Source organism: Pelodiscus sinensis, chromosome 7 (assembly GCF_052426305.1).
Source record: "Pelodiscus sinensis isolate ZL-2025 chromosome 7, ASM5242630v1, whole genome shotgun sequence".
NCBI classification, from domain to species: Eukaryota; Metazoa; Chordata; order Testudines; family Trionychidae; genus Pelodiscus; species Pelodiscus sinensis.
Window position 1 is genome coordinate 2,281,249 of NC_143058.1, and position 26,461 is coordinate 2,307,709.

Sequence of the window (26,461 nt, forward strand, 5' to 3'; positions counted from 1 at the left end):
GGCACCCTGCCGTCTCATGCACTTGGCATTCAGGCCCCTCACAGCCAGGCATGTTCCTGACCACCAGGGGCCCCAGTACTCCGGCGTAGCTGGCAGCACTTGCTGGTTGATTGGCAGCCACAGTCCTGGGATTCTGCTGCCCACAGACAAGCCTGCCTGGCACTGGGCACGAGGGCTGGTGTCCAACCCACACAGCCACCCTGGCCCCACAGGCTCTGGCTAGTTGTCCCACAGCCAAGGCCGGGGGACCACACACCGGGCCGGCCTCCGCCAACGCTCCTTTGGCCTGGGCATCACTGGCTGATGGGGCTTGTCATTGTGGAGTTGCTGGCTGGCGATATGCACCTGTGCAGAACACAGCTGTGTGCTGGGGCTTGTGCACGTGGGTGTGCGTGCACGCCCGCCTGCGTGTGCATCTTGGGGCATGTGCACGTGTGTCTCTGTGCACTGCGTGTGTGTGTGCGTGTCCATGCACTGCTGTGTATATGCAGGTTTACCTTTCTGAAGGCACGGGCGCTTGTGTCCATGGGCCCCTCTCTGTGAGTGTCCGTGCGAGCGTGTGCACGACCCTTGAAACACTGCTCTGCCCCTCCCCCCATAGCGAGACAGCAGCTCCCCATTAGTGGCAGGAGACTGCAGGGTCCAGACTAGCGGCTCCCAGATGCCTGGTGCCTGCCTGGCTCTGGGGTTAGGGCACCAGCTGGCAGCCGAGGGGACCTGGCTCTGCTCTGGTCTTCGGGGAGCCTCCGCTCTGGGACACCCCCCATCCCTGGCTCGTCCTGGCTCTGGGGTTAGGGCACCAGCCCCGGGAACAGCCCAGCTCAGTCCCTGCACCTGGGAGGTCCCTGCCCCGAGGTGGCTCCACTGGTGGCACTAACGAGCCCACGGGCATTTGTTCTGCCCACCCCAGCCTGCACCGGGCAGCACCAGGGCACCCTGCAGCAGCTGGAGCGGGCAGACAGGCCTGGCATGGGGGGGAGGGGCCAGCCCAGGGCGCCCTCTGCTGGCCAGAAGGGGACATGCATGGGCCGCGTGCTGAGCAGCCGGGAGCAGCTGGCTCTGGGGAATCTCCCGGTGACCCTGAGACCAGGGGTGTGGGGCTACTATGGAGACGCCCAGGATGCTGCAGTGAGGACAAAGGAACCCTGCAGCCACCCCGGGCCCCCTGGCAGCCGAGGGGACCTGGCTCTGCTCTGGTCCTAGGGGAGCCTCCGCCAGCCCCCCATCCCTGGCTCGTCCTGCCCACCTCTTTGCGAGCAGTGGTGCTGGGCAGACTCGGAGGCGCGGTTTGTCCCCCATGCTGGGCTGTAGAAGCTCTGGCCCATCTCACAGCACCCGCTCCAGCCTCTCGGGGCAGTGCCAACCCTCCACCACAGTGCTTTGTGATCCCCAGAGTGGCACGTCCCTTGCTAGTGGGCGAGGGGCGTCACCCACAGCTCTGCAGCCCCCTGTAGGGTCCCCGTAAGAGTCCACAGCCCAGCAAGCCGCCCCTGCGCGAAGGAAATGGCTGTCTGCAGGTGTTGAATTAGCCTGCGGAACTCACTGCTGCAGGACACATTGGTGAAGCAAAGAACTTACCAAAGGAGTAGATGTGGCTATGGCCTCTGCAATGATGTTTCCGAGGAGAACCCTGGCCCGCACCATCCTGCCTCCTCAAGAGCACCCCCAGGAAGAACCCCCACCCCCCCAGCAGACAAGCCAACCCAGCCTTCAGAAAGCAGCCAATCAATTGAGCAAAACCAGCTGCCAATCAGACCACAGGGGTGGCGGCACCCACTGAATTGGCACCCAGGGTGAGCCCTGTCCCTGGCCCCTGCCCTGCTCCTCTTGCTTCAGGGCACCCGCAGGGATCAGGTTTATCTCTGCCCCACTGCCCGTGCCCAGACCCCTCTATGTCTGGCAGGGCAGGAGTGTGCCCTGCCAGCTGGGTCCCAATGCCCAGGCAGAGCTGGGTGAACAGCTGAGGGGCAGGCCAGGGCAGAACCAGCAACAATTGTAACAAGCCAACGTTGGTTCATGTCGAGCCCAATTTGGTCAGGATCTGGGGGAATGAGAAAATCCCTCATGCAGGGCAGGGTCCCGGAGCTCCAGTTCGACAGCCCCATGGCAGAGCCCTGGCAGCCCGAGGCAGCTGCCCACGACTCACTGCACCGCAGCCAGACCGGAGCACTGGGCTGATGGGTGTACAGGGGGCAGGACCCAGTCACCTCCTCTGGCTGTTGCAGACTGTCTCAATGGCCAGAAACCAGTTTCCCTAGCCCAAGAGACTGGTCTGAAAATCTCGCTGGGGTCCAGCTCCAGACCCTGCCACTAGCCCTGGGCCACCTTCCAGCAGGTTGGCCACGATTGCCCCCTCTGTGCAGCAGCGCTTGGGGGCTCCGTGGCCAGAGGGGTGCTATCTGGTGGTGGGACCGGCCCTCGCCCTGTGGCCAGCCCAGCAGGCATGAGCCACATAGTGGGACTGTCAGGGGGAAGGATCTGAATTGTTTGCTGGAGCAAAACACATCTCCAGCAACCCGCAGGGTCCAGGCCTCCTCAGAGCCCCTAGGGAGCCCAAGTGATCCACCCCTGCTGCCCATTTCCAGCCCCTCACAAACAGAGGCTAGAGACCATCCCTGCCCAGCCTGGCTAACAGCCAATGCTGGACCTGTCTTCCATGGATTTATCTAGCTCTTGTTTGAATCCTGTTAAAGTCCTGGTCTTCACAACATCCTCTGGCAGGGAGTTCCACAGGTTACCTGTGCATTGCATGAAGAAAAACTTCCTTTGGTTTGCTACCTATTCATTTCATTTGGTGCCCAAAAGTTCTTATGTTATAGGAACAAGCCAGGCACTTTTCCTTGTTCACTTTCTCCACAGCCGTCATGATTTTATAGACCTCTATCATATCCCCCCTTAGTCTCCTCTTTTCTAAGCTGAAAAGTCCAAGTCTTTTTAATCTCTCTTTATACTGCACCTGTTCCAAACCCCTAACCATTTTGTTGCCGTTTTCTGAACCTTTTCCAAGGCCAATAGATCTTTTTTGAGATGAGGCAACCACATCTGGACGCAGTATTCCAGATGTGGGCACACCATGGATTTATACAGAGGCACTAAGATATTCTCAGTCTTATTCTCTAGCCCTTATTTAATAATTCCCAACATGCTGTTTGCTTTTGTGCCTGCTACTGCACACGGAGCAGGTGTTTTCAGAGAACTCTCCACAATGACTCCAAGATCTCGCTTGAGTGGCTGTAGCTAAATTCGTCCCACCCTTTTGTACATGGCATGTGCATTGTTTTGCATGTATCAACATTACAATTCATCTGCCTTTGGGGACTCTGCATGGCCAGAGAGGTCAGAGCCCCTGGGCCTAACCCAAGCACACATGCAGACCACGAACCGACTGGGCCCCGAACAGAGCTCCCCTGTGGGGTGCGGCAGTGGCTGGGTGCCCAGCATCCCCTCTGGGGTGTGGTACACGCTGGCCTGGCCTTTGAGCTCTGTGCCGGCTCCAGCAAGAGGGGCAGGATTCTCTTCAAATACCTTTACTAGCGTCGCCCCCCTGCCTGCAGCGCCCCGGGGCTGGTGGCCGCAGGAGCCTGAGGAGGCCACGGGGGAGGGGACAGCCTGGGCGCCAGCCTGGCCTGAGGAGGATTAACCAGTGAGGAAGTCGGTCCTCATTCCCGCCGAGTCTGTGTGTCACCCCCCAGGCCTAGGTGCCTCTAGCCGGCAGGGCGGGGCCTGGCCAAGCCCCTCCCCCAGCGCCCGCGTCCGGAGAGAGGGAGCTGCCGGGCACCCGGTGTCGGGAGCCGGCTCAGAGGCAGAGGCTGAGCTCCTTGGTCACGCGGCACTGGCGGCACTGCACCACGCAGCACCAGTGGAAGCGGCACAGGCAGTTCTCCTCCAGCACCAGGGTCTCGGCGCGGTGGCCGCGCCCGCAGCACAGCAGGTCGCAGCCGCTCACGCCCGGCGCCGCGCTCTCACACACCCGGCCCCGCGTGCCCGGCGAGCCCGTCTTGCGGTTGGCGGCGCAGAAGTCGGGCGAGTCGGCCGAGTAGACGAGGTCCTGCCGGTCGGGGGGCTTGATGCTGCGGCCCACGGGGAGCAGCGTCTTCCCATCGTTGGCCCCCATCACCTTGAAGGCCCCGTTGAACCGCTCCAGCAGGCGGTCGCCCACCTCGCGGAAGTGGGGCATCTTCTTCCAGCAGGTGTGCAGGGTGCAGGAGCCCGAGAGGCCGTGGCACTTGCACTCCGTGCGCATGTAGCTCCGCACTGCCTGGGGGGACAGGGCTGCTCAGCGGGGATGGGCCACAGACCCCGCCCCACCCCGGGGATCCACTGCCCGTTCCCCAGCACCGCCCTGCCCCCCCGCCCCGGGGATCCACTGCCTGTCCGCCGGCACTGCCCTGCCCCCCTGCCCCGGGGATCCACGCCCTGCCCCCCACCCCGGGGATCCACTGCCTGTCCGCCGGCACTGCCCTGCCCCCCCACCCCGGGGATCCACTGCCTGTCTGCCGGCACTGCCCTGCCCCCCGCCCCGGGGATCCACTGCCTGTCCCCCAGCACTGCCCTGCCCCCCGCCCCGGGGATCCACTGCCTGTCCGCCGGCACTGCCCTGCCCCCCCACCCCGGGGATCCACTGCCTGTCCGCCGGCACTGCCCTGCCCCCCCACCCCGGGGATCCACTGCCTGTCCGCCGGCACTGCCCTGCCCCCCGCCCCGGGGATCCACTGCCTGTCCGCCGGCACTGCCCTGCCCCCCCACCCCGTGGATCCACTGCCCGTTCCCCAGCACCGCCCTGCCCCCCGCCCCGGGGATCCACTGCCCATCCCCCTTGCCCCAGGGATCCACTACCCGTCCCCCGGCACCGCACCATCCCCCCTGCCCCGGGGATCCACTGCCCGTCCCCCAGCACCGCACTGGCCCCTCCGCCCCGGGGATCCACTGCCTGTCCCCCGGCATCGCACCACCCCCCTGCCCCAGGGATCCACTGCCTGTCCCCCAGCACTGCCCTGCCCCCCTCCACTCCAGGGATCCACTGACCATCCCCCGGCACCACCCTGCCCCCCGCCCTGGGGATCCACTGCCCGGCCTCTACCCAGAGCCTTTGATCAAACCCTAGCAGGATGCCAGCCCCCGAGGGGCACATGAGAAGGGGCAATTGGGGTGTGTCAGTGGGAGGAACAGCTCCTTCCCCCTGGGCCAGCCACCGCCATCGTCCTGTAACCCAGCAGGGCAGGTGCGCGAGGGGCACAGCGCTGTATGGGGCAGGGCTGTGACTCCCATGAGAAATGGCCGTGGCTCAGGCTGGCAGTGGCAAGGGAAGGGGCAGCCCCCCTGGGCATCTCGGGATGTGGCAGGGGTGCTCCATGGAGCTCCTGCCTTGGCAGGAGGGAGCGGGGGCAGGGCAGGGCCCGGGGGTGGGGGCATTACCAAGCGCCCAGCCTCGTTGTTGTGCAGGTCGATGAGGGTGCGGATGTCGCTCTTGCCCTTCTTCCGTTTGGCGTCCATGAACTGCCGGGACTTCTCGTAGCCAAACTCCACGTCGTCCCCGCAGCCACCCCACTCCCAGGCAGAGCCCTCGGCACCCGGGCCGGCCGTGGGCAGGGGAGGCGCCCGGCTCCGCGTCGCCGCACAGCTGCACTGCAGCAGCTCGCCCATGCTGCAGGCCTGGGTGATGGCGTGGCTCACGCCCGCCGCCGTAATGGCATAGACGAAGGCCGTCTCCCGGATGTCTGCGGGCAGGAAGCAGCATCAGCTGGCTACTCTGGGATAGCAGGCAAGTAGCACTAGGGGGCGCTGTGCTGCAGGGGGTGCTGTGCTACAAGGGAGGCTGTGCTGCAGGGGGCGCTATGGTGCAGGGGCTGCTGTGCTGCAGCTGGCGCTGTGGTGAAGGGGGCGCTGTGCAGCAGGGGGCGCTATGGTGCAGGGGCTGCTGTGCTGCAGCTGGCGCTGTGGTGAAGGGGGCGCTGTGCAGCAGGGGGCGCTATGGTGCAGGGGGTTCTGTGCAGCAGGGGGCACTGTGCCGCAGGAGGCGCTATAGTGCAGGGGATGCGGTGCCGCAGGGGGCACTGTGCTGCAGGGGGCGCTATGGTGCAGGGGCTGCTGTGCTGCAGCTGGCGCTGTGGTGAAGGGGGCACTGTGCAGCAGGGGGCACTATGGTGCAGGGGGTTTTGTGCAGCAGGGGGCACTATGCTGCAGGGGGTGCTATGGTGCAGGGGATGCGGTGCCGCAGGGGGCGCAGTGCTGCAGGGGGCGCTATGGTTCAGGGGGTTCTGTGCTGCAGGGGGTGCTGTGCCACAGGGGGTGCAATGGTGCAGGGGGTTCCATATCGCAGGGGGTGCTATGGTGCAGGGGATGTGGTGCCGCAGGGGGCACTGTGCTGCAGGGGGCGCTATGGTGCAGGGGATGTGGTGCCGCAGGGGGCACTATGCTGCAGGGGATGCGGTGCCGCAGGGGGCACTGTGCTGCAGGGGGCGCTATGGTGCAAGGGGTTCTGTGCAGCAGGGGGCACTGTGCTGCAGGGGGCGCTATGGTGCAGGGGTTCCACGTCACAGGGGGTTCTGTGCAGCAGAGGATGCTGTGCCACAGGGGCTGCTATGGTGCAGGGGGTGCTGTGCTGCAGGGGGTGCTGTGCCACAGGGGGTGCTATGGTGCAGGGGGTGCTGTGCCGCAGGGGGTGCTGTGCCACAGGGGGTGCTATGGTGCAGGGGGTTCCATATCGCAGGGGGTGCTGTGCCACAGGGGGTGCTGACGGTCTGGGCAATTTCCCAGGGGCTGGGAAGTGATTCTGCTTCCTGGCCTGGGCAGTGCCACTCACCCGTCCCCCTTTCCCACCTGTCCTTTGCGCTGCCCCAGAGGTGGCTGCTTGTCCCCTGTGCCAGGAGAGGGGTAGGGGACCCTTGTGTCTGGTTTGCAATGGTATGTGCCACAAGAAAGGTACTTGGGAAAGCTGCAGGGCCTGTGCCCCCCCCCCCAGGGGGATCACTCCTTGCACTTAGCCCTGGGCTGTTTGGGGGGCAGGCTGACGGGGGGCAGGGGCTCATGGCTGGAGCTGTGGGGAGGGCTGCACTCATGCCCTGAGATGGGATGGCAGCTATGCGATGCTGCAGCTTGTCCACCTCGCCCAGGTTTCTTTTGCTCTCCTAGCCCCTGCCCCCCCAGGGAGGGTTAATCCTGCCCCATCCCCAGGGCACCTTTTAGCACCAGCAAGGGAGCCCAGAGACAGATGTCACCAGAGGCCGCCCCCTTGTGCAGCACCTCCGCCACATGGAATCTCCACATCGCTTGCCCTTCTGCCCCTGCCTCTCTGAGTCCCGAAAAGTCTGGGTCCCCACCTCCAGCTAAGCGACTCCCCACTGGATGCAAGCAGTACAGGGCTTTTGACCACAGCTGAAGAGTTCTGAGGGCAGCCTACAGCAGGCGGGGTGATTAGCTCCGTGCTGTAACCTGCCTCCCTGTCAGCACCGGGACAGTGCCGACTCTGAGCCCTGGGGGGCGCCAGGGAGCTAATGGCCCAGTGGGACGCCACTCCCCGCCCAGAGCTTCAACCCCCCCCCCCCCCCCGAGAGTCCAACGGGGGCTGGGTGGGCAGCGACAGAGCTGGGGAGGCCCTGCTAGGGCCCATCTCCCGCTCCTGCAGCTGTTCCCGGTGGGGCAACGCCGGGGCGCTCCCCTCCCCCCCGCTCCCCTGGCACCAGCCTCCGCCCTACAGGATTATTTATTATTAGCATGTTCTCCCCGTCTCTGCTCCGGGACACGAATTCCAAGCATCCTTCCCCTGCCCGGACCTGCTCTGGCAGTCCCACCGGGGGGGCTCCGCCGCCTTAGCCCAGCGGCTGTGGCGCCAGGGTTCGGGGCCCATCCAGCACTCAGCAAAGCCCCCACCCTCCGCTTGCGGCCCACGTTGGAGCCCAGCTCCTGGGCCTGGCAGGGCTGTGGGCTGGCAGTGGGGGGCAGCCCTGGGCCCCGCCCTGTTGCTGTGCTCAGGGTGTCTGCCCCCATGGCCAGATGCCCAGGGAGGGACCTGTCTCTGGCTAAAGGCCACCTGCCCTGTGGGCAGGGAGGGCCACGGCGGGGCTGGGGGCAGCAGGGGGCAGCAGGAGAGGGCATCTGGGCCATGAACACGCGGCAGCAGTTGCCCGGCGATCCGCCCCCAGACAGCTGTGGTCAAAGCAGGAGACCCCTTGACTTCCAGACCCCAACCTGCCTAAGCGGGCTGCCTCTGGCTCTGCTGTGCCCTCTCGTGGCCTCCCGGCAATGCAGCGACTCTGCCAAGGACCTAGGTCTCCTGGTGAGCTCCTGCAGCGTCCGCCAGCCCAGCGCCGGGCCCGTTCCCGAGGCTCAGGATGGCGCGGCCGGGGACAGGGCTTGGAGAAGGGTGCGGGGAGGCGAGGGCTGAAGAACCTGCCTGAGAGTGAGAGCCGCCTGGCTCTGTCCGGCGAGGGGCCCGGCACAAGCCGAAAGGGGCTTCTCACCAGCGAGACCCAGGGTGAGCAGTAAGTTTTGCAGGGGGGGCACTTAATGAATGGTGGGACTTGGTCCCGGGCCAGCTCCACCCCCCGAAGGGGCAGGGGCCTGGGACCTGCCTCCCCCCAGAGTTGTCTGGGGCTAGAAACTCTGAAGTTAAAACAGCAACGGGCTCCTGGCTCCGCCACTACCATGTCACCTGGCAGCTGCCCGGGGTTGCTGTGACCAGGAGCCATTTCAATAGGATCCTGCTGCCTGAGCCACCGCCTGGAAATTCGGTGGCCTGGGCAGCAGGATACAAACAGAAAACAGCCAGGTGCAGTCCACGGGCCGGGTCACAGTGTTAGGCGGGCGGCCGGATCCTGCCCCTGGGCCCCAGCCCTGCTCTAGATGGAGCCAGATGGTGGAGACTATGCCCATCCAGCATGGTGCATGTGCATCGGGCCACTGCATACATTGTGGGGTGCCAGCTAACCCCCCCCACTCCCTGCAGGCCAGCTGCAGGGGGAGCCGTCAGAGCCAGAGCTGGCATTACACACGGGGCACTGGGACATTTAGTGTTCTGAGGCCCGTTGGTGGGGACTTTGCTGTTCCCCAACTATCCCTCCCCCTCTCCACCCCGAGAACTTACTGGCCTCAGAGCAGGCAGGGATGGACACCTCCTGAGAAGCCTGGGAGCTGGCCCCACTGGACGAACGTCTCCACAGCAGGGGGTGCTCCAAACCCGAGCAAGATGCCCCGGGCCCTGCAAGGAGCTGGGTCCTTGGAGGGAGCAGGAGCCCCGGGAAGGTGGGCACCTCGCTGGGCATGCCAGGCAGTGCCATGCACAGCCCCACACAGGCCTGCATGCACCTGCAGGGATGGGCTGGCTATTGGCTAGGTGGGGCAGCCCTAAGGTGCTGCTGAGGTCTGCAGAGGTGACAGCTCCCAGCATGCAATGCTCCATGTTGATCCAGCCAGCCCAGCTGCACTGCATGCTGGGACATGGCGCCTCCACTGCTGCTCAGGGAGCGCAGCTCTGCCTGGTCCAACACCTGGTAGAGTCAACAAGAGTCTGTTCATAAAACCCAGGTGACCCAGACTTCTGCAGCAAAGGAGAATCCCCAGAAGCTCTTAGCACTATAGGACTTATGACACACAGTTCCACCAGTAAAGGGCAGTGTCTGGAAAGGCAGGGGCCTGTGTGCTAGTTCCTGGCAGTATGGTCAGTGCAGGTGACAGCTGAGCTGCAGCCAGGGGGCACTAAATTCCCCTGTGGTCCCCACAGGGGTTTCATATCAACTCAGGTCCCACATGTGCTTGGGCACCCTGGAAGGACAGCCAAGCCAGGCAGGGCCAGGGCAGCATGGCATAGTGGGGAGGGGGCGAGCCCCCCTGCAGGGCCTGCCATCTGGTGCAGAACTCTGCCCACCCCACTGCCTATGTGGCACCTGGACTGGGGAGTGGGGGGGGGGGGCGAGGGGCAGACCTGGCTACAGCTGGGCCAGGCACCAGCCAAGGGCAAGAAAGAAGCCACCACTGCCCAGCCCGGTGCCCCTTCCTCATGGCAGATCCCCTGCCCACCCCCGGCTCCCTAGCAGCACCCTCCCTTTCCCACAGGCAAGATATCCCCAGCTGTCCCCACCCTCATGCAGATGCAGGCAGGGAGCAGGGCGCCTCCTCAGGGCACGGTAAATCCCTGCCTCAGAGCACTAGCCGGCACCCCAGCCCGGCTCACCCCAGGGAGCCAGCGCAGAGCTCGCGCCCGAGACAGCACATCGTCCCTTGGCTGATGGCCTCTGGACAGGTGGGGACCCGTTTCCCCTCAGCCCCTTTCCCGGCCCTAGGAGCAGAGAGCTGGGAAGAGCCTTGCAGAGGAGGGCCTGGAAGAGTTTCCAGCTGATCCCAGGGTTCCAAGGAGGGTGGGGGTGGAGGGTGGCCAGGGTGCCCCTTACCCTGCTGCAGGATGCGGCCAAAGTACTTGCTGTGGCTGGTGCAGTTCCAGCGGCGGAAGCGGAACTGGTGCTGGCACTCCCGCACGCCCAGCCGGGCGCCCTTGGCCACCTCCTGCACGATGTCAGGCTCTGTCTGGCACAGCTCCGCCTGCTTCCCCGCCAGCCGCTTCGTCTTCCGGCAGATGCTGTTGGGGTCCATGACCAGGGGGCTGCCCACTGCCCTGCAGGGGGGAGAGCGGGAGGCCAGCGCTCTAGCAGCCGGGGACCACGTGCGGGGCAGGGGGCTACTCCCCAGTGGGCTAGCGCAGACCCAGTGCCACAGCCCTCCTCAGCCAAAGAGCCACCCATGGCCCAGTGCAGGGCACCCCCTTTGCCCTCCTGTCCAGCACCCTTCCCAGCGCGTCCTCTCTCACCTCGCACCGTGTCACCCACCAGGCCTGCCGCCTGCCCGCCCCACCTCCATGTTCCTTCCCCTGTGCCCGGAGTCCACTCCCCGAGCCAGCCACCTCTGCAGGACACATGGCCAGGGCCTCGAGGGGCGACGCCTCGACTCCCCAGAGACGGGGGATGCTGCTGATGCCACGTGGGTACCAGGGGGCAGTCAAGAACCCGCACAGCCCCTAGACCCCTCGCCTGAGGCCGGGCTGGTGATGGCAGGGTAGCGAGGTGCCATCTTTCCCTGGGGGCACCTGGGCTGCTCACAGCAGCAGCTTTCCCCCTGGAGCTGGGCTCCCTTGGTCGTCCCGTCCCCCGTCTCTCCGAGAAGTTTGCAGCAGGTGCCAAGTGAGCGAGGGGACGGGGCAGGAAAGGGCCAGGGAGCGCCTGTCCCGCCCTGCGCTGGGGGATCCGCCTGACCCGAGGGGACCTTGCCTGGTCCCTTGGCCCCTCCCTGCCTGCATATTTGCTCCACGGTAGCAGGAAGCCCTTGTGGATTGGGGCTCTCCCCGCCCACCAGCCACAGGCCCAAATCCAGACGTGGTGCAAGGCCTCCCAAGCCAGACAGTTACACTAGGAACGGCCCCGGATCTGACGCAGACAGTGGCTGGTGAGGGCCTGATCCGGTTCTGCCGGACGGGCGTGACTGGGGCGTCACTGCGGTGCCAGTCCCCTCGGTCTGGGTTGCGAGGGCGCCTGGCGCAGGGGGGGCTGCTCCGTGCGTGGCACCCACCCCTGCTGGATAACAGGGATGCCCCGGAGAGACACGAGTGTGGCTGAGATCAGCCCGTGGCCTGGCCTCTCTCGGCAGAGCTGCGCAGGGCCATATGCTCAGGCTCCTGGCCTGCAGGCCCTTAGCCAGGCACGGCAGAGACCAGGGTATGCCGCGTGGCAGCCTGGTTCAATGGCGCATGCACCAGGCTGAGCATCAGGAGAACTGGCGTCTGGGCCCAGCTTTGCCCCTGGCAAGACCTGTCCCGGCTCGGTGCCTCAGTTTCCCCTCTCCGCCCCATTTGTTTCACTCAGGAGCCTCCCCAGGGGGCTGCACAGCCTGAGGGGGTGGAGGCGACCACGACGGACCCCGTGGCCCAGTGCAGCCCAGCCCTGGATTCCATGGCGTCTGGGTCCCAGCCCCAGGTGGGCAGCGCCCGGACGGGCTGCGGCGTGCCACGCATTCCCGGAATGTCTCCTCCCCGGGGGAGGGAGCGTGCCTGCAGCAGGGGCTGTTCTCTGTTTACCTTGTGGGAGAAGAGTGAACGACCTTGCCCCGCGATAACGCCCCAGGAAGCCCCCTGGCTGCTCTCCAGGTCCCTCCCCAGCTCCCATGTTTGCTCCCCGCCCCAGTCCCCGATGCCCCAGCATCCACCTCCAGCGACAAGGTCAGGGGATGCTGCGGCCGGGCGAGCAAGTGATGGGAGAGACCGGCCAGCCTGGCGGTTCCTGGGCCATCAGCTGCCCAGCCACCGGCCAAGGCAGGACCCTTGGGGGGGGGGTTATTACTGAGTGTACTCCGGGGGTCCCAGACAAGAGGGTGTTCGGGGATGGGACAAGCCGGGTGTGGCAGCTTGGAGTCACGGTGCCCAGGCCACACCTGGCAGCAGCGTGGGGGAGGCCAGGGACCCTGAGCGCCTGCCCCAGCCCTCTGCCGTCACCCCCTTCCCAGGCCCCGCATGCCAGTCCAGGACTTCCCAGGCTGTGCCAGAGGCCCAGAGCGGGTGATGCTGCCTGGGAAGGGGAGCGCTTGCCCTCCCGCTGGAGGCACCAACTTACCCGGGACAAGACTGCAAACTGGGGGCCTTGTAGGGAAACTGAGGCACGGCCCCCAGCTGGGTCTGGCCGACACATGGACATTTCTAGTTCCTTAAATGCACAGAGGCGGCGTGGCTCCCCTCTCGCGAGGGTCCAGCGACACCCAATGCCCTCCACAAACTGGCCAGTAACACGCCGAGTGCCGCCGTCCCGCCTGCACCCAGTAAAATGCAGCCACTTCTGGGCTGGGGCGCGGCGGCTGCCTTTCAGCACCGCCTCCCAGGAGGGACTAGGGCCACAGGGCAGGAAGGGAGAGGTGATTAACCCCCGCTCCCCCTGCAGTGCTCAGGCCGGCTGAGCCAGGCTATGGGATAGTTCTTGGGGCAAAGAACCAGGCAGCTGCCCTGGAAGAAGCGTTTTGTACTCGCGGCGCCTGCATCACAGAATCCCAGTACAGGGGCCTCTGGCCCACAACGGCGCCGTTCTGAGGCTATCCTGCCCAGCACAGTGGCATGTACTCACACAAGCACACACGCACGAGCACACACACGCACCTGCACACACACGTGCACGTGAACACACACGCACGCATGCACCTGCACACACACACACACACACACACACACACACACACACACATATATCGGTATGCAAACACATGTGCACATGAACATACACATGTGCACGCATGCATACACATGCACATACACACACCTGTGTGCAAATACACATGCACACATGTGTGCACAGTGGCCACATGCATACAATGCCTTGTCCTCTCCAAACATCCTTCCTCCAGGGCCCCCAAAGTGCACCCTGCCTCTCTTACAGAGACTCCACTTCCCAAGCATGGGGCCAGAGCATGGCGATCCCCGGCTTGCAGGTGGGAAACTGAGGCACACAGAGGGGGTTGATGTCCCCCAAGCTTGCCGTACGGCGTACTTCAGCCCTGCACCGTATGCCCCCCAGCTCTGGGCTGGAAGGACAAATGGCCTCTGCTCACTCCTCTCTGGCCCGCGGTCTCTCTGCGAGTCACGAACCCCGGGGCTGCCCCGCCCAGCGAGCGCAGGCGCTGGAGTGAGCTGGGGGGGGGCCGGTGGCCCAGGGGTCAGGCCCTCGGGATTGGCAGGGGCTCTGCAGGCTTGGCTGGCTGCACCAGCGGGGCCCGGACTTGCATTAAGAGGCCTCTTTGTGCTCAGCTGCGAGCCAGGGAGCAGCCCGAGGGCCGCGGGAGCAAATGTTGAACTGTAGCTCACCCCGGCCTGCTGGGTTGGCTGGGCTGGCGGGGAGGGAAAGTGCAGCCCGGCAAGGGCTGGGGTCTTCAGAGCCCCCGTCGGGCTCCGGCCGTCCTGGCCTGCCCAGAGCAGAGCCCAGCGCTACCCCCACCCCCCGCCTTCCTGGCCAGCCCAGCCCAGCCCAGCCCAGCCCAGAGACCAGCGCTACCCCCCCCCCCCCCGCCTTCCTGGCCAGCCCAGCCCAGAGCCCAGCACTACCCCCCCCCAAGGCCTTTCCCCCCTTGAGGCTGCTGCCCCGCGACCGAGGGGCAGGGCAGGGCAGGACGGTGCAGGAGCTGCGCTTCAACGTTCATTTCCGCCGGGCTCCTGCCTGGCACCAGGGGCCGATGCCGGGACCAGCGAGTTGTTTCCCTTTTCCAGGTGGGGGGGGGAGGGAGCGAGAAAAATGCTGCCAAACTGCTACTGCTTTGGCGAGCTCCCTCCCGGATCTGCCCGAGCCTGTCCCCCTGCACACCCGGGGGACTATAATTAACACGCCACGCCCCTGGCCTCGGCCCCTCCTCCCCAGCCCTGGCCAGGGACCCGCGCAGGAATGAGCAGGGCTGGGCAGCTGCCCCGGGAGCAGGGGAACGGCCCCGCCAGGCCCCGCCGAGCCTCCCGCTGTTCCCGTTCTGGGCTGGGACCTGCCTCGCTGGCTCACTCGCCTCCAGCTGCCGAGGCCTTCGCAGCCTGACCCTCTCTCTCCTGGGCAACGCCAGAGCCCTGAGCACCGGGAGTGCCCTGCCGCAATGCAGCTACCTCTGGGGTGGAGCACCACGGCCGTGTCACCGCTCACAGCAACGCAAACCCTCGGGCTGGGGAGTGGAAATGGGTCTCCAGCCTGGCTGAGGGAAACTGCTGGGGCAAGGCAGGGCATTTAGGGGAACAAAATCCAAGCAGCCCCGCTGGGTTTTGACGGCAGCCCCCTGCCCTGGCAGAAGGCAGCCGGGGATGCTGGCGATGGGTGCAGCCCGTGGGGTGGTGCCCCTCGTGGTGTCATGCCGGGTCACTGGCCCATTTCTCCTCTGCAGGACAGACCCCACTCCTGCCACGCTGGGGTTCCCTGGGCGTTTGCCAGGCAGGGTGGCTGTCACTGGGGCAGCCCCGATCCCTAGACCAGAGGGACCCTCTGACAAGGGCTGTCGTGGAGCAGACGCACTTGCCATTGGGGTCAGTGACAGAGAATCCCCTGGGAACCTGTGCCAAGGTCCCATGTGCAGAAAGCAGCGTCAGGGAAACCGAGGCCCAGCTGCTCACGGACCCGCATAACCTCCTGCTTCTCCCGCTGCCGCTGAGGGAGCCTGGCGAGGGACCCGCTGAGGCCAATGGGCAGCGTTCGGGCACTCGGGCAGTTCTGATGGGGTCGCCACTCCAGAGAGCTGCAGGACATGACCAGTCCGAAGGGACGAGGGGCTGCTGGAGGTCAGGTCGCCGGCCCTGTGGCTCAGGCCAGTCCTGTGGCTCGGGCTAGCAGGAAGCTGCAGGTTGGGAGTGAGGGGTACCAGCAAAGTTGTGTGTAGAGGGGACCCAGGGTTGGGCTGGCAGGGGCTGCGGGTCGGGAGTCAGGGGCACCGGCAGACCTGTGGGAGGGGGCCAGGGCCAGGCTGGCAGGGGCTCTGGGTGGGGAGTGAGGGGCACTGCCAGGACTGTGGCGGGGGCAGGGCTGGGCTAGCTGGGGGCTACAGCTAGGGCGTGAGGGGCACCAGCAGGGCTGAGCTAGCCGGAGGATTGGGGGTGCAGTTTGGGGCTGAGAGGCAGCAGCATGGGGTGCTGGCCAGGGGTGCCAGGGTGGAGGAGTGGACGGGTGGCACGGGGGCATGAGAGGCGTGTGGAGCTGCGTGCCCCTCGTGGGGGCTACGTGCCCCCAGACATGGGTGGCGGAACCCCGACAAGCTGACCCCCGAGGATTTGTGCCTCCCAGCCGCCGAGGCAGAGCCGGTCCCTGCCCCCGCCAGCTCACAAGCTAGCCCCCAGCCAGGGAGGGCGACGCTCGAGGCCGGTTCCCACTCCTGCCCAGCACAAGGCGCGGGGAGGGGCCGCACGGAGGCGGCAAGGCCTGAAGCCGGGAAACGCCAGGACGAAGGGTGGCCAGACACCCTCAGTCCGGCCCCTCCTGCATCTGCACAGGAGACAGCCTGTGATCTGCTAATTACAGACCCAATTCCCCGCAGCCTGCCCCGCCAGGGCCCAGGGGCTCGTCCCCATCACGCCCCGTTTCTCCCCAGCCCCCTCTGGTCCTTGAGGGGCCCCCACTGCGTTTGGTTTGCCCTGCCTCCTTCTTCAGCATCCAGGGGCCCCCCTCCAGCCCCCTGAGCCACGCTGCAGCCTGTCTGTGCCCCTCACCGCTGGGCTGGGACCGGCACCCTCTCTGCTCTAAGTCCCAGCTCCACAGCAGCTGAGACACCATGGCAGGGAAAGTCCTGGCCAGCCCCTCCGCCCGGGGCCGGAGCATGCTCAGTCGCTCTGTGGGGACGCTCCGCGCTAGGGCAGAGCCGTGGGGCCGGAGCATGCTCAGTGCAGACAGAAGGGTGGGTGGATTTAGCTGACAAACGCTAGCAAGTCTCTACTGCGCACGTGCAAACGGGTTGCTTGTCCAAGTCTGGCCCAAAGGCCGGTGGCTTTTCACGGGGGGGGCGAAAGGAGGGTCCCAGCGGCCAGGCCCCGTCTGCCCCTGGCCCCATTGCAAGCGTCTCAGCCACGTGGCCCCGGGAATCTCTGCAGCATGGGCCCTGCATCGCAGCCAGTCCTCGTACACCGGTACCCAGCACCGCGCAGAGGGGAGTCCGGGGGGGGGGCAAGCCCTGGGCTGGTGGAGAAGCTGAGCGAGGCTGGGGGAGGGGCAGATGCGCCACCGGGAGATGGGGAGTCCGGGATTCTGGCTGGGAGCTGGCGTCCCAGGAGCCGTGGTGGACTCGATCGTCTCTGGGCCTGCCAGGGGCTCGCTGGCGTTAGCCCCTCCTGCCCACAGCGGGACTCGCCCTGAGAGAACAGGGGGACGCGCAGTGCGAGGGAGAGGCACCGCATCACGCCGGGGGTCACCTAGTGGCAGTGAGTTCCGCAGGCTCTCACGGAAGCCAAGGGCTTAGCAGATTCAGGAGCCAAATACCGATGATTATGTCAGATGAGATAAGACCAAGGGCCAGTGGGAGGGTCCCTCCTGCACCAGATGTGAGTCCCCCATTTAACTGATGGTCTTTGGGGGACACTCCCCCTCCCCCCCCCCACACACAGGTAGTGTGTTCCAGAAGGCAGCAGTAGGGGGGCCTGTTGTGCTTTGCTGGCCAGGCCTGAGGCAGGGCACTGGGTCAGATGGACCCCTCTCTGATCCCACCTGTTTCCCTTCTCAGCCATATTCTCAAACCCTGGGCGCTGAGTCATGCCCACAGGTCCCCGCCCCCCGTGAAAGTGCGGCGCACATGGGCCCTGGCTTCTCATGCAAAATGGGGCAAAGACACATGGCAGCAGGATGTGGAGACCAGAAGTACTAGACTTGCCCCTGAGGACTGACAGCCCCTCGAAGAGCCTTGCAGCCAGACAGAATATCTTAGTGCCTCTGTATAAATCCATGGTACACCCACCTCTTGAATACTGCGCCCAGATGTGGTCACCTCATCTCAAAACAGATCTCTTGGCATTGTAAAAGGCTCAGGAAAGGGCAACAAAAATGATGAGGGGTTTGGAACAGGTGCAGTAGGAAGAGAGATTAAAGAGACTGGGACTTTTCAGCTTGGAAAAGAGGAGAGTAAGGGGGGATAGGACAGAGGTCTATAATATCATGAGTGGTGTGGGGAAAGTGAATAAGGAAAAGTTATTTACTTGGTCCCATAAGAATAAGGGTCACCCCAATGAAATTAATAAGTTTAAAACAAACAAAAGGGAGTTTTTCTTCACAGTTAACCCATGGAACTCCTTGCCAGAGGATGTTGCAAAGGTCAAGATTTTAACAGGGTTCAAGAAAGAACTAGATACATTCATGGAGGTTAGGTTCATCAATGGCTGTTAGCCAGGATGGGTAGAGATGGAGTCCCTAGCCTCTGTGTCAGGGGTGGGATCAGGTGATGATTCCCTGTTCTCTTCCCTCCCTCTGGGGCACCTGGCACTGGCCACTGTGGGCAGACAGGGCACTGGGCTAGGTGGGCCTTGGGTCTGACTCAGCCTGGCCGTCCTTATGTTCTTATGATGGTGAAGGCAATGCTGGCTCTGTAGGCTAGGCGTGAGCAGGGAGTGACATCAGTCCACATGGCACAGGGTGCTGGGTTTGCCATGGGCGAAGCCCAAGGAAGGAGACAACACGCCCTCCTCCCTTGGCATCACACCGTGTCCATCCTCACTAAAGTTCCCTTCTTCTCCTCTCTGCACCAACCCCCGCCCAGCGCGCTATCCCATGAGCTCACCGGGCCGCGGACTGCAACAGGCATCCAGATGGACACTGGGTCTGGGTGCTGCCTGCCAGCAGGACTGTCTGCAGAGTATGGCTGGACAGGAGGGCCCCAGGCAACCATCCCAACCCTCTGCACAGCTAAGGTAGAATCTTAGCATGGTCTCCCCTGCTGCCTGGGGAAAGAATTTCCCGGCCGGTTTGCAGCCAGATCTCCCCGGGGCTCTGTCTCCAGCTAGGTGGTGTGTTGGTGCCCCTCACCGGGGTATCGGGCCTGTGGTTTAGATGATGGCTGTTCTCTTAACGGGACCTGCTGGAGCGAGGCCCTCCTGCTAGTGTGAAAGTGGGGCTCTACCAACCCTACACAGACGCATGCACAACCCTTGGAAGTCAGTGCAGAAGGCCAGGCAAGCAGCTGGGCACAGACCCTTCCGGCCTTGTGCTCCCCATCGGTGGCCCTGCGGCCCGGCCAAACCACTCCCAGGGAGGCTGTTGTGCAAAGGCGCCGGTGTTCGGAAGAGGTTTGCGGGGCTCTTTGGTCTGTGCCCCTGCACTGTGCACACAGCAGAGGCGATAGCCTGGCTTCCCGCTAAGGCAGCAGACTGGCACATGGGCCTCTGTTTCCCGCCCTTTGCCTGTCTCGGCCAGAAGCTCTCCAGGCCCCAGGCTGCCTCATTCTGTGTCCATGCAGCACCCAACACATCAACTGCGCTCAAAGCAGCCGATAGGAGTTTTCTAGGCAACAGGCCTCTGGAAACAAACCCGCTGCAGGTCACTGCAAAGCCAGGAACGTCCCTCTCCCAACGGTCTAGCACAGTGTTTCTCAACCTTGTTTTATAAAGTCCCCCTTTTTCCAAAAAAAAAGGATAAGTGCCCCCAGGACCTACAGTTTTCAGACACACGACAATTTTTTTTCTACCATGCCAACACATTTGTTAAAACAACTTCATCGTAGCTGGGCGAGCGATGTAATTTTTGGGGGTAAAAAGTACAAAAATAATAAAGCGCTGTCGAACTTCAACCAAAAATTCAGTTTTCTCCGCATTTCAATTGTGCTGACACCCCCTCCCAGACTTCTCTCGAGTACCCCTAAGGGTACTCATACCACTGGGTGAGAAACACGGGTCTAACACTCCCATTCTAGCCCAGCAAGGCCACCAAGCAATGAAGCCAAACTCCTCTATCACACAGAAGTCTGGCATGTTGAAAGTAGTCCCGGCTGAGGCAGATTAAGGGGCCACATGCAGGTGAGTCTAAGGTGCATAGCACGCTGGGAAAGGATGTACTAAGCCCTGACACATGACCCTGTTGTTTCTCACGGCAATGCCATGGCCACAGGTAGGCAGTACACACACGCGGGATGCTAGGACAATATATATTTGGCTGGAAGATAGGAAATGCTGACATTGCTAAGTATAACCTTAACTCTGCCCACTTCTGGAGCATCAAAGCTGTTGTACACTCCATCCAGAATTAATCACAACTCTCCCAGGCTTTTCCCAGCCAGGACTAATTTCCTGCTGACGACCCAGCCAACCTGCTGCGAGCCCCAGCTGTCGTCCCAGGGCTGCGCAGCATCAGCACAGTAAGGCCCAAGCGGGGTCCAAACACAACTCTCCTCATCCCAGAGCTGTTCAAACACGACTGCGAGAATTTTCAGAGGCAACAGAAAGTGAACTTCTTTTGCTCACCTCAGAATGAAAATTTCCACAAAACTTGGCTCCAGGCTAGGAGCAAATTGACGGCGGAGAGTGTTGTAAAGTGCCGAGTGACTGTGAGCTGGGTGCAGACGGTGCGCTGTTACTCTAGATCAATATCAGACTTCACGCCGGTGGACCTGCTCCCAGTTTATCCCCAAGTAAACAAGAGCAGCATTGGGACCAAGGGCAGCCTTAACATGAGTGCTGCAGTTTTTGTGGGTACGCCTGGGTGTGCCTGGCTGCATGGGGAGTGGGAGTGGGTCTGGGTGAGGACCTGTGTGTGTCTAAGAGAAGGAATACGGAGTGGGGCATGTGTGCAGGTGAAACAAATGCACCAAGGTCTGTCCGAGACACAGGTGACGGTGTTAGTGTGTAGGAGGCGGGTAGGTGCTTCATGTCTGACATTCTCAGCAGGGCAGCGCCTTAGTCTGTAGCTAAAAAAAACTTTAAAAACAATAGTCCCGCAGCGCCTTATAGAGCAGGGGTAAGCAGTCATTTCTGAAGGGGGCGGGGCTAGGCCACTTCCTGCGCTCCCCACCCACAGACTCTGGTTGGCCTTGGGGTGGGGGACCACGTGAAGCCTCTGGCCCCCTGCCCCTGCCTTGCCTGGGGTGTGCGGTGCCTAGAGGGAAGTGCCAGCTGTTTTGAACAGTTGGAGGTTCCCTCTGCTGCCGCGTGCCCTCCCCCTCATCCCCAGGTCTCGATTGGCCTGGGGGCGGGAAGGGGAAGGGTGCCGCAGGCTGGATCAAATGGCTTGGTGGGCGAATCTGGATGCTGATTTGCCCACCCCTGTTATAGAGACTACTCATTCCACACCCTAATGATATAAAACCCAGCCCAAGGGGCTTAGAGTGGGTGGGTATTAGGCGCTTCCTTCGGCATGGACGCTCCAACTGGCCATTTCTTTCCCCCTTTTCCCTTCTCTACTGTAGAAAGAGGTTTTAACCCACTAAGCTGGGGGAGAGGTAGATACGCTGGAGGGCTGGGATAGGGTCCAGAGTGACTTAGACAAATTGGAGGATTGGGCCACAAGAAATCTGATGAGGTTCAACAAGGACAAGTGCAGAGTCCTGCCCTTGGGACGGAAGAATCCCAAGTATTGTTACAGGCTGGGGACCAACCGGTTAAGTAGCAGTTCTGCAGAGAAGGCCCTGGGGGTTACAGGGGATGAGAAGCTGGAGATGAGTCAACAGGGCGCCCTGGTAGCCAAGAAGGCGAATGGCATATTAGGTTGCATTAAGAGGAGCATTGCCAGCAGATCCAGAGGTGTCATTATTCCCCTGTATTCGGCTCTGGTGAGGCCACATCTGGAGTCTTGTGTCCAGTTCTGGGCCCCCCACTACAAAAAGGATGTGGACGCATTGGAGAGGGTCCAGCGGAGGGCGACCAAAATGATTAGGGAGCTGGAGCACATGACCTACGAGGAGAGGCTGAGGGACTTGGGTCTGTTTTGTCTGCAGAAGCGAAGAGTGAGGGGGGATTTGATAGCAGCCTTCAACTTCCTGAAGGGAGGTTCCAAAGAGGCTGGAGAGAGGCTGTTCTCAGTGGTGACCCCTCTTAGGGGTGCCCCGAGGCCCCCAGGCAGCCTTGCCCGCTCTGCCTCGCCCCGACCCTCCCGTGCAAACCGCGGCCGGCGGGACCCAGCAGTGCAGAGCACGTGGCCCCAATGACCCAGAGAGGCCAAAGAGAAACCACCAGGGGAAAGCGAGGCATGAAGGGCAGGGGAGGGGGGAGTTCGCAGGGGGCAGAATTTGCAGCCAGGATGAGACGGAGAGGGGCAGGGCCTGGGCGGAAGGTTTGCTGGGGGGCTCTCAGCCCAGCCTGTGAGGGGATTAGTGGCAGCCCGGATCTCCCTCCCGCACCCACCTGTAATTAACCCCCTCGTGGCCGACCTCCCCGTGACCCGCAGGGTTCAGGGGCCCGGCTCTGCCTCCCAGCGAGAGCGAGGGCGCAGGGGGAGGAACTGCCATAGAGGGGCGGAAGGGGGCGGGCGAGGGCCCCCCCCCCCCACACACACCGCCCGCGCCCTGATCCGGGCTCGCTGAGATAACCCAAGGGACCGGCTCCATTCCGGCCGGAGAAACCTGCCGGCCCAGACCGCGGCCCCCGGCCCTGCAGGCCCGCAGCGAACCCGGGCCCGCGGGTGGGCGGCCCGCTGCCGTGCGGGGCTGTGATGGCAGCGGCCCGCGGGCCGGGGCTGGCCCAGGGGTTCCGGGAGGCGCCAGGCGGGCAGCCCCTGGCTGGGGACGGGCTGCGGGCGGGGGGAAGGTGCCGCTTCGCTGGAGGCGCGTGTCGGTTTCCCGAGTTTCTGCTGCCCGGCGGGGGAGCGAAGGGAAGTCCCGGGCGGTTACCGACTGGCCTGGCTTAGCCACTGCGCCGGGCCGGGCAAACAGGGAACGGGACAGCCCCCCCCCCCCCAACAGCCCAGGCAGGTAAGGGGCGGAAGGAGGAGACGCAGAGGGGCAGGGCTTCGGGCGGGGCTGCATGTTAGTGCGATGCCCTACCCCGGCGCGGGGGGGGGGGGGGGGGGGGGCTTTTTCGGGTCCGGGCCGCTGACCCTCAGAAAAATCAGTCGGAGCCGCACAAGTGAGAAGCCCCGGAAAGAGGGAGGCAGATTCTCCCCACATGCCCCTCCCACACCAGAGCCTGGGGGGCAGGCTGGCAGATTGGGGGCGCTCCAGCCCCACGGAGGTGGATGGGGGGCTGGAGCGCCAGCGCAGGCTCCCCAGTGCTAGGGGGAGTCCCGACAGCAGGGGAGCCAGAGCCAGGCAAGCCGGGGGCCGCGTGCGTAAGTTCCCCACCCCCGGCCTACCCACTGGGCCACTCTGCCTTCTCCCAAAGCGCTACCAATCAGCCCAGTGAATAAAACAGCCGAGAGCCCGCGCTCTGCTCCGCCAAAGCCTGAACCCCCCTCCCTCCATCACCCAAAGGCACCGACATCTTGGTGCAAGTTGGGGGGGCGCTGCTGTGGGGGACATCCCGGCATAGGGCGGGCCCTGTGGAACTCCCCCGGGCGCTCAGGGGTGGCTAGGAGCCCGGCGGGGGGCGCCGGGAGCAAGGCCGGGTTAGCAGGGATGCCGGATGCTCTGCCCCGGGTCTGCCCGTGTGGTGATACTGGGACAAGGGGCAGAAATGGCGATGAACGCCCAGGAACGCGCGTTGGAACCTCGAACCCGCCGGCGGGGCGCACTCAGCTGTTACCACTGAGTCCCGGGCGTAGGTCTCCGCAGACAGCCGCTCCGCGTGCAGCGCCGGGCACGACGCGAACAGCATGCTGGGAATCGTTGCAAAAGGGATGGAGAATAAGACAGAGCACATCTTAGTGCCTCGGTATAAAACCATGGGACGCTCACATCCGGCATCCTGCTGCACATGTGGTCCCCTCATCTCCAGAAAGATCTCTGGGCGCTGGAAAAGGGTCAGAAAAGGGCAACAGAATGGGGAAGGGGTTTGAATGGGGATGGGAAGGGTTAACCAGTCGGGGCTGTAGGGCCCTGAGCAGGCGGCTGCTCCGGTCCCTGGGGCCCACCACGGTCAGGGCGCTGGAGCCAGCCAGCGCAGCCTCTGTCTGTGGCGGAGGGGGGCGCTCCAGGCTAGCCACCACCTGCCCCCCCTTTAATCTGTTAACTGGTTAAACAGTTACATGGGATTTTACAGCCCTACTATGGAGCCGCTGCCCTATGACGAGAGATTAATGAGACTGGGGCATTTCAGCTTGGAAGAGAGGAAGGGGGGATATGAGAGAGGTCTATAAAATCATCAGTGATGTGGAGAAGGTGAATAACGAAAAGTTACTTGGTCCCACAATATAAGAACTAAGGGGTCACCAAATGAAATGAACAGGTAGCAAGCTTAAAACAAACCAAGGGAAGTTTTTCTTCATGGAGGGCACAGTCAACCTGCGGAACTCCTCGCCAGAGGATGTTGTGAAGACCAGGACTTTCACAGGGTTCAGAAAAGAGCTAGATAGCTTCATGGAGGTTAGATCCATCAATGGCTATTAGCCAGGATGGGTAGGGATGATGTCCCTGGCCTCTGTTTGTCAGAGGCTGGGAGTGGGTGACAGGGGAGGGATCACTGGATGGTTCTCTGTTGTGCTCACTCCCTGGGGGCACCTGTGCTGCCTTAAGGCAACAGAGGAACAGCAGTGGCTGCCCCTTCGGCCTGCCCCCCCCCCCCGCTCCCGCCGCCTGCGCTGCCAACACACCCGCCATCGCTCCGTCTTGGGCTGAGAAACATGCCGCCCCCGCTGCCCCCAGCCCCCGGGAGCCCAGTCCGAGAGGCGCTGGCTAACTTCGGAGTCCGGGCGGATCCCAGCGGGAGCGCGCCTGCTCTGAGTACCTAGCCAGGTTCCCCCCTGTGCCAGCCCCAGACCTGGAGGGCCGGCGGGATTGCTCGCTGCTTCCCTCTCTGCCCCGGGGTGCTGTGGGCGGTCGCGGCGCTCCTCCCCAGAGCTGGCTGCACGCGCCTGCTTCGCCTTTGCCAGGCCTGGCTCAAGGGGCTTTGCTGGCGCTTAGCATTGCGAGGCGGGGAGGGAGCAGAGCAAGTCGAGATGAAGAGAGAGCGCGGCGAGCTGAGCGCCAGCGGGAGGGGGGGCGGCCTGTCTGTCTGTCTGTCTGTCTGTCTGTCTGTCACTCAGCGCGCGAGGCTGCCCGCAGGAAGGGAAATGTTTGCCATTGCATACCTGGGCCGCGTGAGCCCGCCGGTGCGGATACCCTCTGCCCCGCACCCCGCCCCCTCGGGCAACATTCCAGCGCAGCTGCGTCTCCCCCCCCCCCCCCCCCACCCCCCGCCCGCAGCTCCTCCTTCCCCCGCAGACAAATACGGTAGGTCCTACTGAAATGCCAGACAGGCCAGGGCCGGGTGGAAACCAGGATCTAGTCCTCCGAAACCTCCCTGCCACCCTCTGGGCGGCAGCCTGCCCTTTCGGCGTCGGGGCTTGCGGCCTGGGAAGCCGGGGCGGGAGGGAGGTGAGCGAGGAGACGGTGCCCGGGCGGCGCTACAGGAATCCAGGCGTTTACCGACGGGCTCGGCAAAATTCTTCCTTCCTAGATTCAAACCCTTCGTGTTTGGGCAGATCTCCGGGCTGGGCCCGGCTGCGGCTCGTGTCCCCCCCGCCCCCGCCCCCCCGGTCCTGCCGCAGTCTGTGCCTTTGATGCAGGCTCCCTTACAAAGGGGGGGGGGGTCCCTGGAGCTCCGGCCCGGGGGGCGCCTCATGCCGGCCCCCGTCTTTTAATTAAAGCGGACGGAGGGAGGGAGGGGACTGTGACTCCGGGGGGGGGGGGAGAAGAGATGCGAGCCCTGAACCCTTTACAGATGTTCGTCGCACCGCGCTCCGCTCCCTTTGGTGCCAAGAGGGAATCTGCTGGTGGGCTAGTCCCAGCCGCACCAGTGTAAACCCGGAGTACCCCCCCCTCCTTCCGGACCCGTGCAAACCCGGACTAATCGCCCCCAGGATCCGTGCAAACCCGTAGTAACCTCCCCCCAGGACCCGTGAAAACCCGGAGTAACCTCCCCCCAGGACCCGTGAAAACCTGGAGTAACCTCCCCCCAGGACCCGTGAAAACCTGGAGTAACCTCCCCCCAGGACCCGTGAAAACCCGTAGTAACCTCCCCCCAGGACCCGTGAAAACCCGGAGTAACCTCCCCCCAGGACCCGTGAAAACCTGGAGTAACCTCCCCCCAGGACCCGTGAAAACCCGTAGTAACCTCCCCCCAGGACCCGTGCAAACCCGGAGTAACCTCCCCCCAGGACCCGTGCAAACCCGGAGTAACCTCCCCCCAGGACCCGTGCAAACCCGGAGTAACCTCCCCCCAGGACCCGTGCAAATCCAGAATAACCCCCAAGACCCGTGTAAACCCGGAGTAACCCCCGACCCACCACTGCCCCCGCGCCTCCCATGAGTAACGCTTCCCGCAGCTGGGTAACCGCTGGGAAACCCCGCCAGCACGGGCAGACCTTGCATAACTCCCTCCCCAGCTGTGCGGGCCCGGAGACTCCCCCGCCGCCGCGGAAGCAGGCACTGGACCTCCCGCAGTGGTTTGCCCCCAGCCCCACCTTGCAGAGGTGTCTGCGCTCCGCTCCCCTCTTGCGGGAGACCGTTTGATCCGGAGCGAGGCTGGAGGTGCTGCCACCCCCCCCCCCACCCCCTCACGCGCCATGTCCCTGAACCGATGTCCCGGAGTGCAACCTCCGCGCAACGCCGCGATTCGCCGCGGAGTCAGGCCACCTAGCTCCGCGGACTCCAACGGGTCTGACTCCGGAGTGACACCGGCGCGGCGGAGGGCAGAGGGCAGCAAGTCCGCGCTCCTGCGCCGCCCGGGGCTGGGAGCAGGAGCCCCCGCGCCGCATCCGCCCGCCCGCTCCCGGCTACTCACCACCAGAGCCCGATGATGTTGGCGGGGCAGAGCAGCACGAAGAAAAGTCCGAGCTGGGCTCGGGACAGGGGCAGCATCCTGCCGGGCGCAGGTAGAACGGGCGCGGGGCGGGGCGGGGCGCAGGCCGAGGCCGGGGCCGGAGCTGGGCGGCGCGGGGCCAGG

General features: G+C 64.1%; 1 protein-coding gene across 2 annotated transcripts; it reads right to left on the minus strand.

Annotated features, from left to right (window-relative positions):
• Positions 1 to 3,107: 3,107 nt before the first annotated feature.
• Positions 3,108 to 26,461, minus strand: WNT6 (Wnt family member 6). 2 transcript variants are annotated; one of them, XM_089779615.1, is made up of 4 exons: positions 26,300 to 26,461; positions 10,416 to 10,606; positions 5,416 to 5,717; positions 3,108 to 4,258 (listed from the first exon to the last, which is right to left on the minus strand). In XM_089779615.1, the coding sequence occupies exons 1-4, from the start codon at positions 26,374 to 26,376 to the stop codon at positions 3,797 to 3,799; spliced, it is 1,032 nt and encodes a 343-aa protein (XP_089635741.1). In that variant the 5' UTR covers positions 26,377 to 26,461; the 3' UTR covers positions 3,108 to 3,796. The 2 variants fall into 2 exon arrangements, with proteins under 2 accessions (XP_089635741.1, XP_075789066.2); XM_075932951.2 differs by having other exon boundaries at positions 10,386 to 10,606.

Coding starts and splice junctions, on each gene's coding strand:
- WNT6 (XM_075932951.2), bottom strand. CDS start 26,376: ATGCTGCCCCTGTCCCGAGCCCAGCTCGGACTTTTCTTCGTGCTGCTC. Junction 10,607..26,299: donor AACATCATCGGGCTCTGGTG/GTGAGTAGCCGG, acceptor TCCCCCCTGCAG/GGCAGTGGGCAGCCCCCTGG. Junction 4,259..5,415: donor ACAACGAGGCTGGGCGCTTG/GTAATGCCCCCA, acceptor CTGTCCCCCCAG/GCAGTGCGGAGCTACATGCG.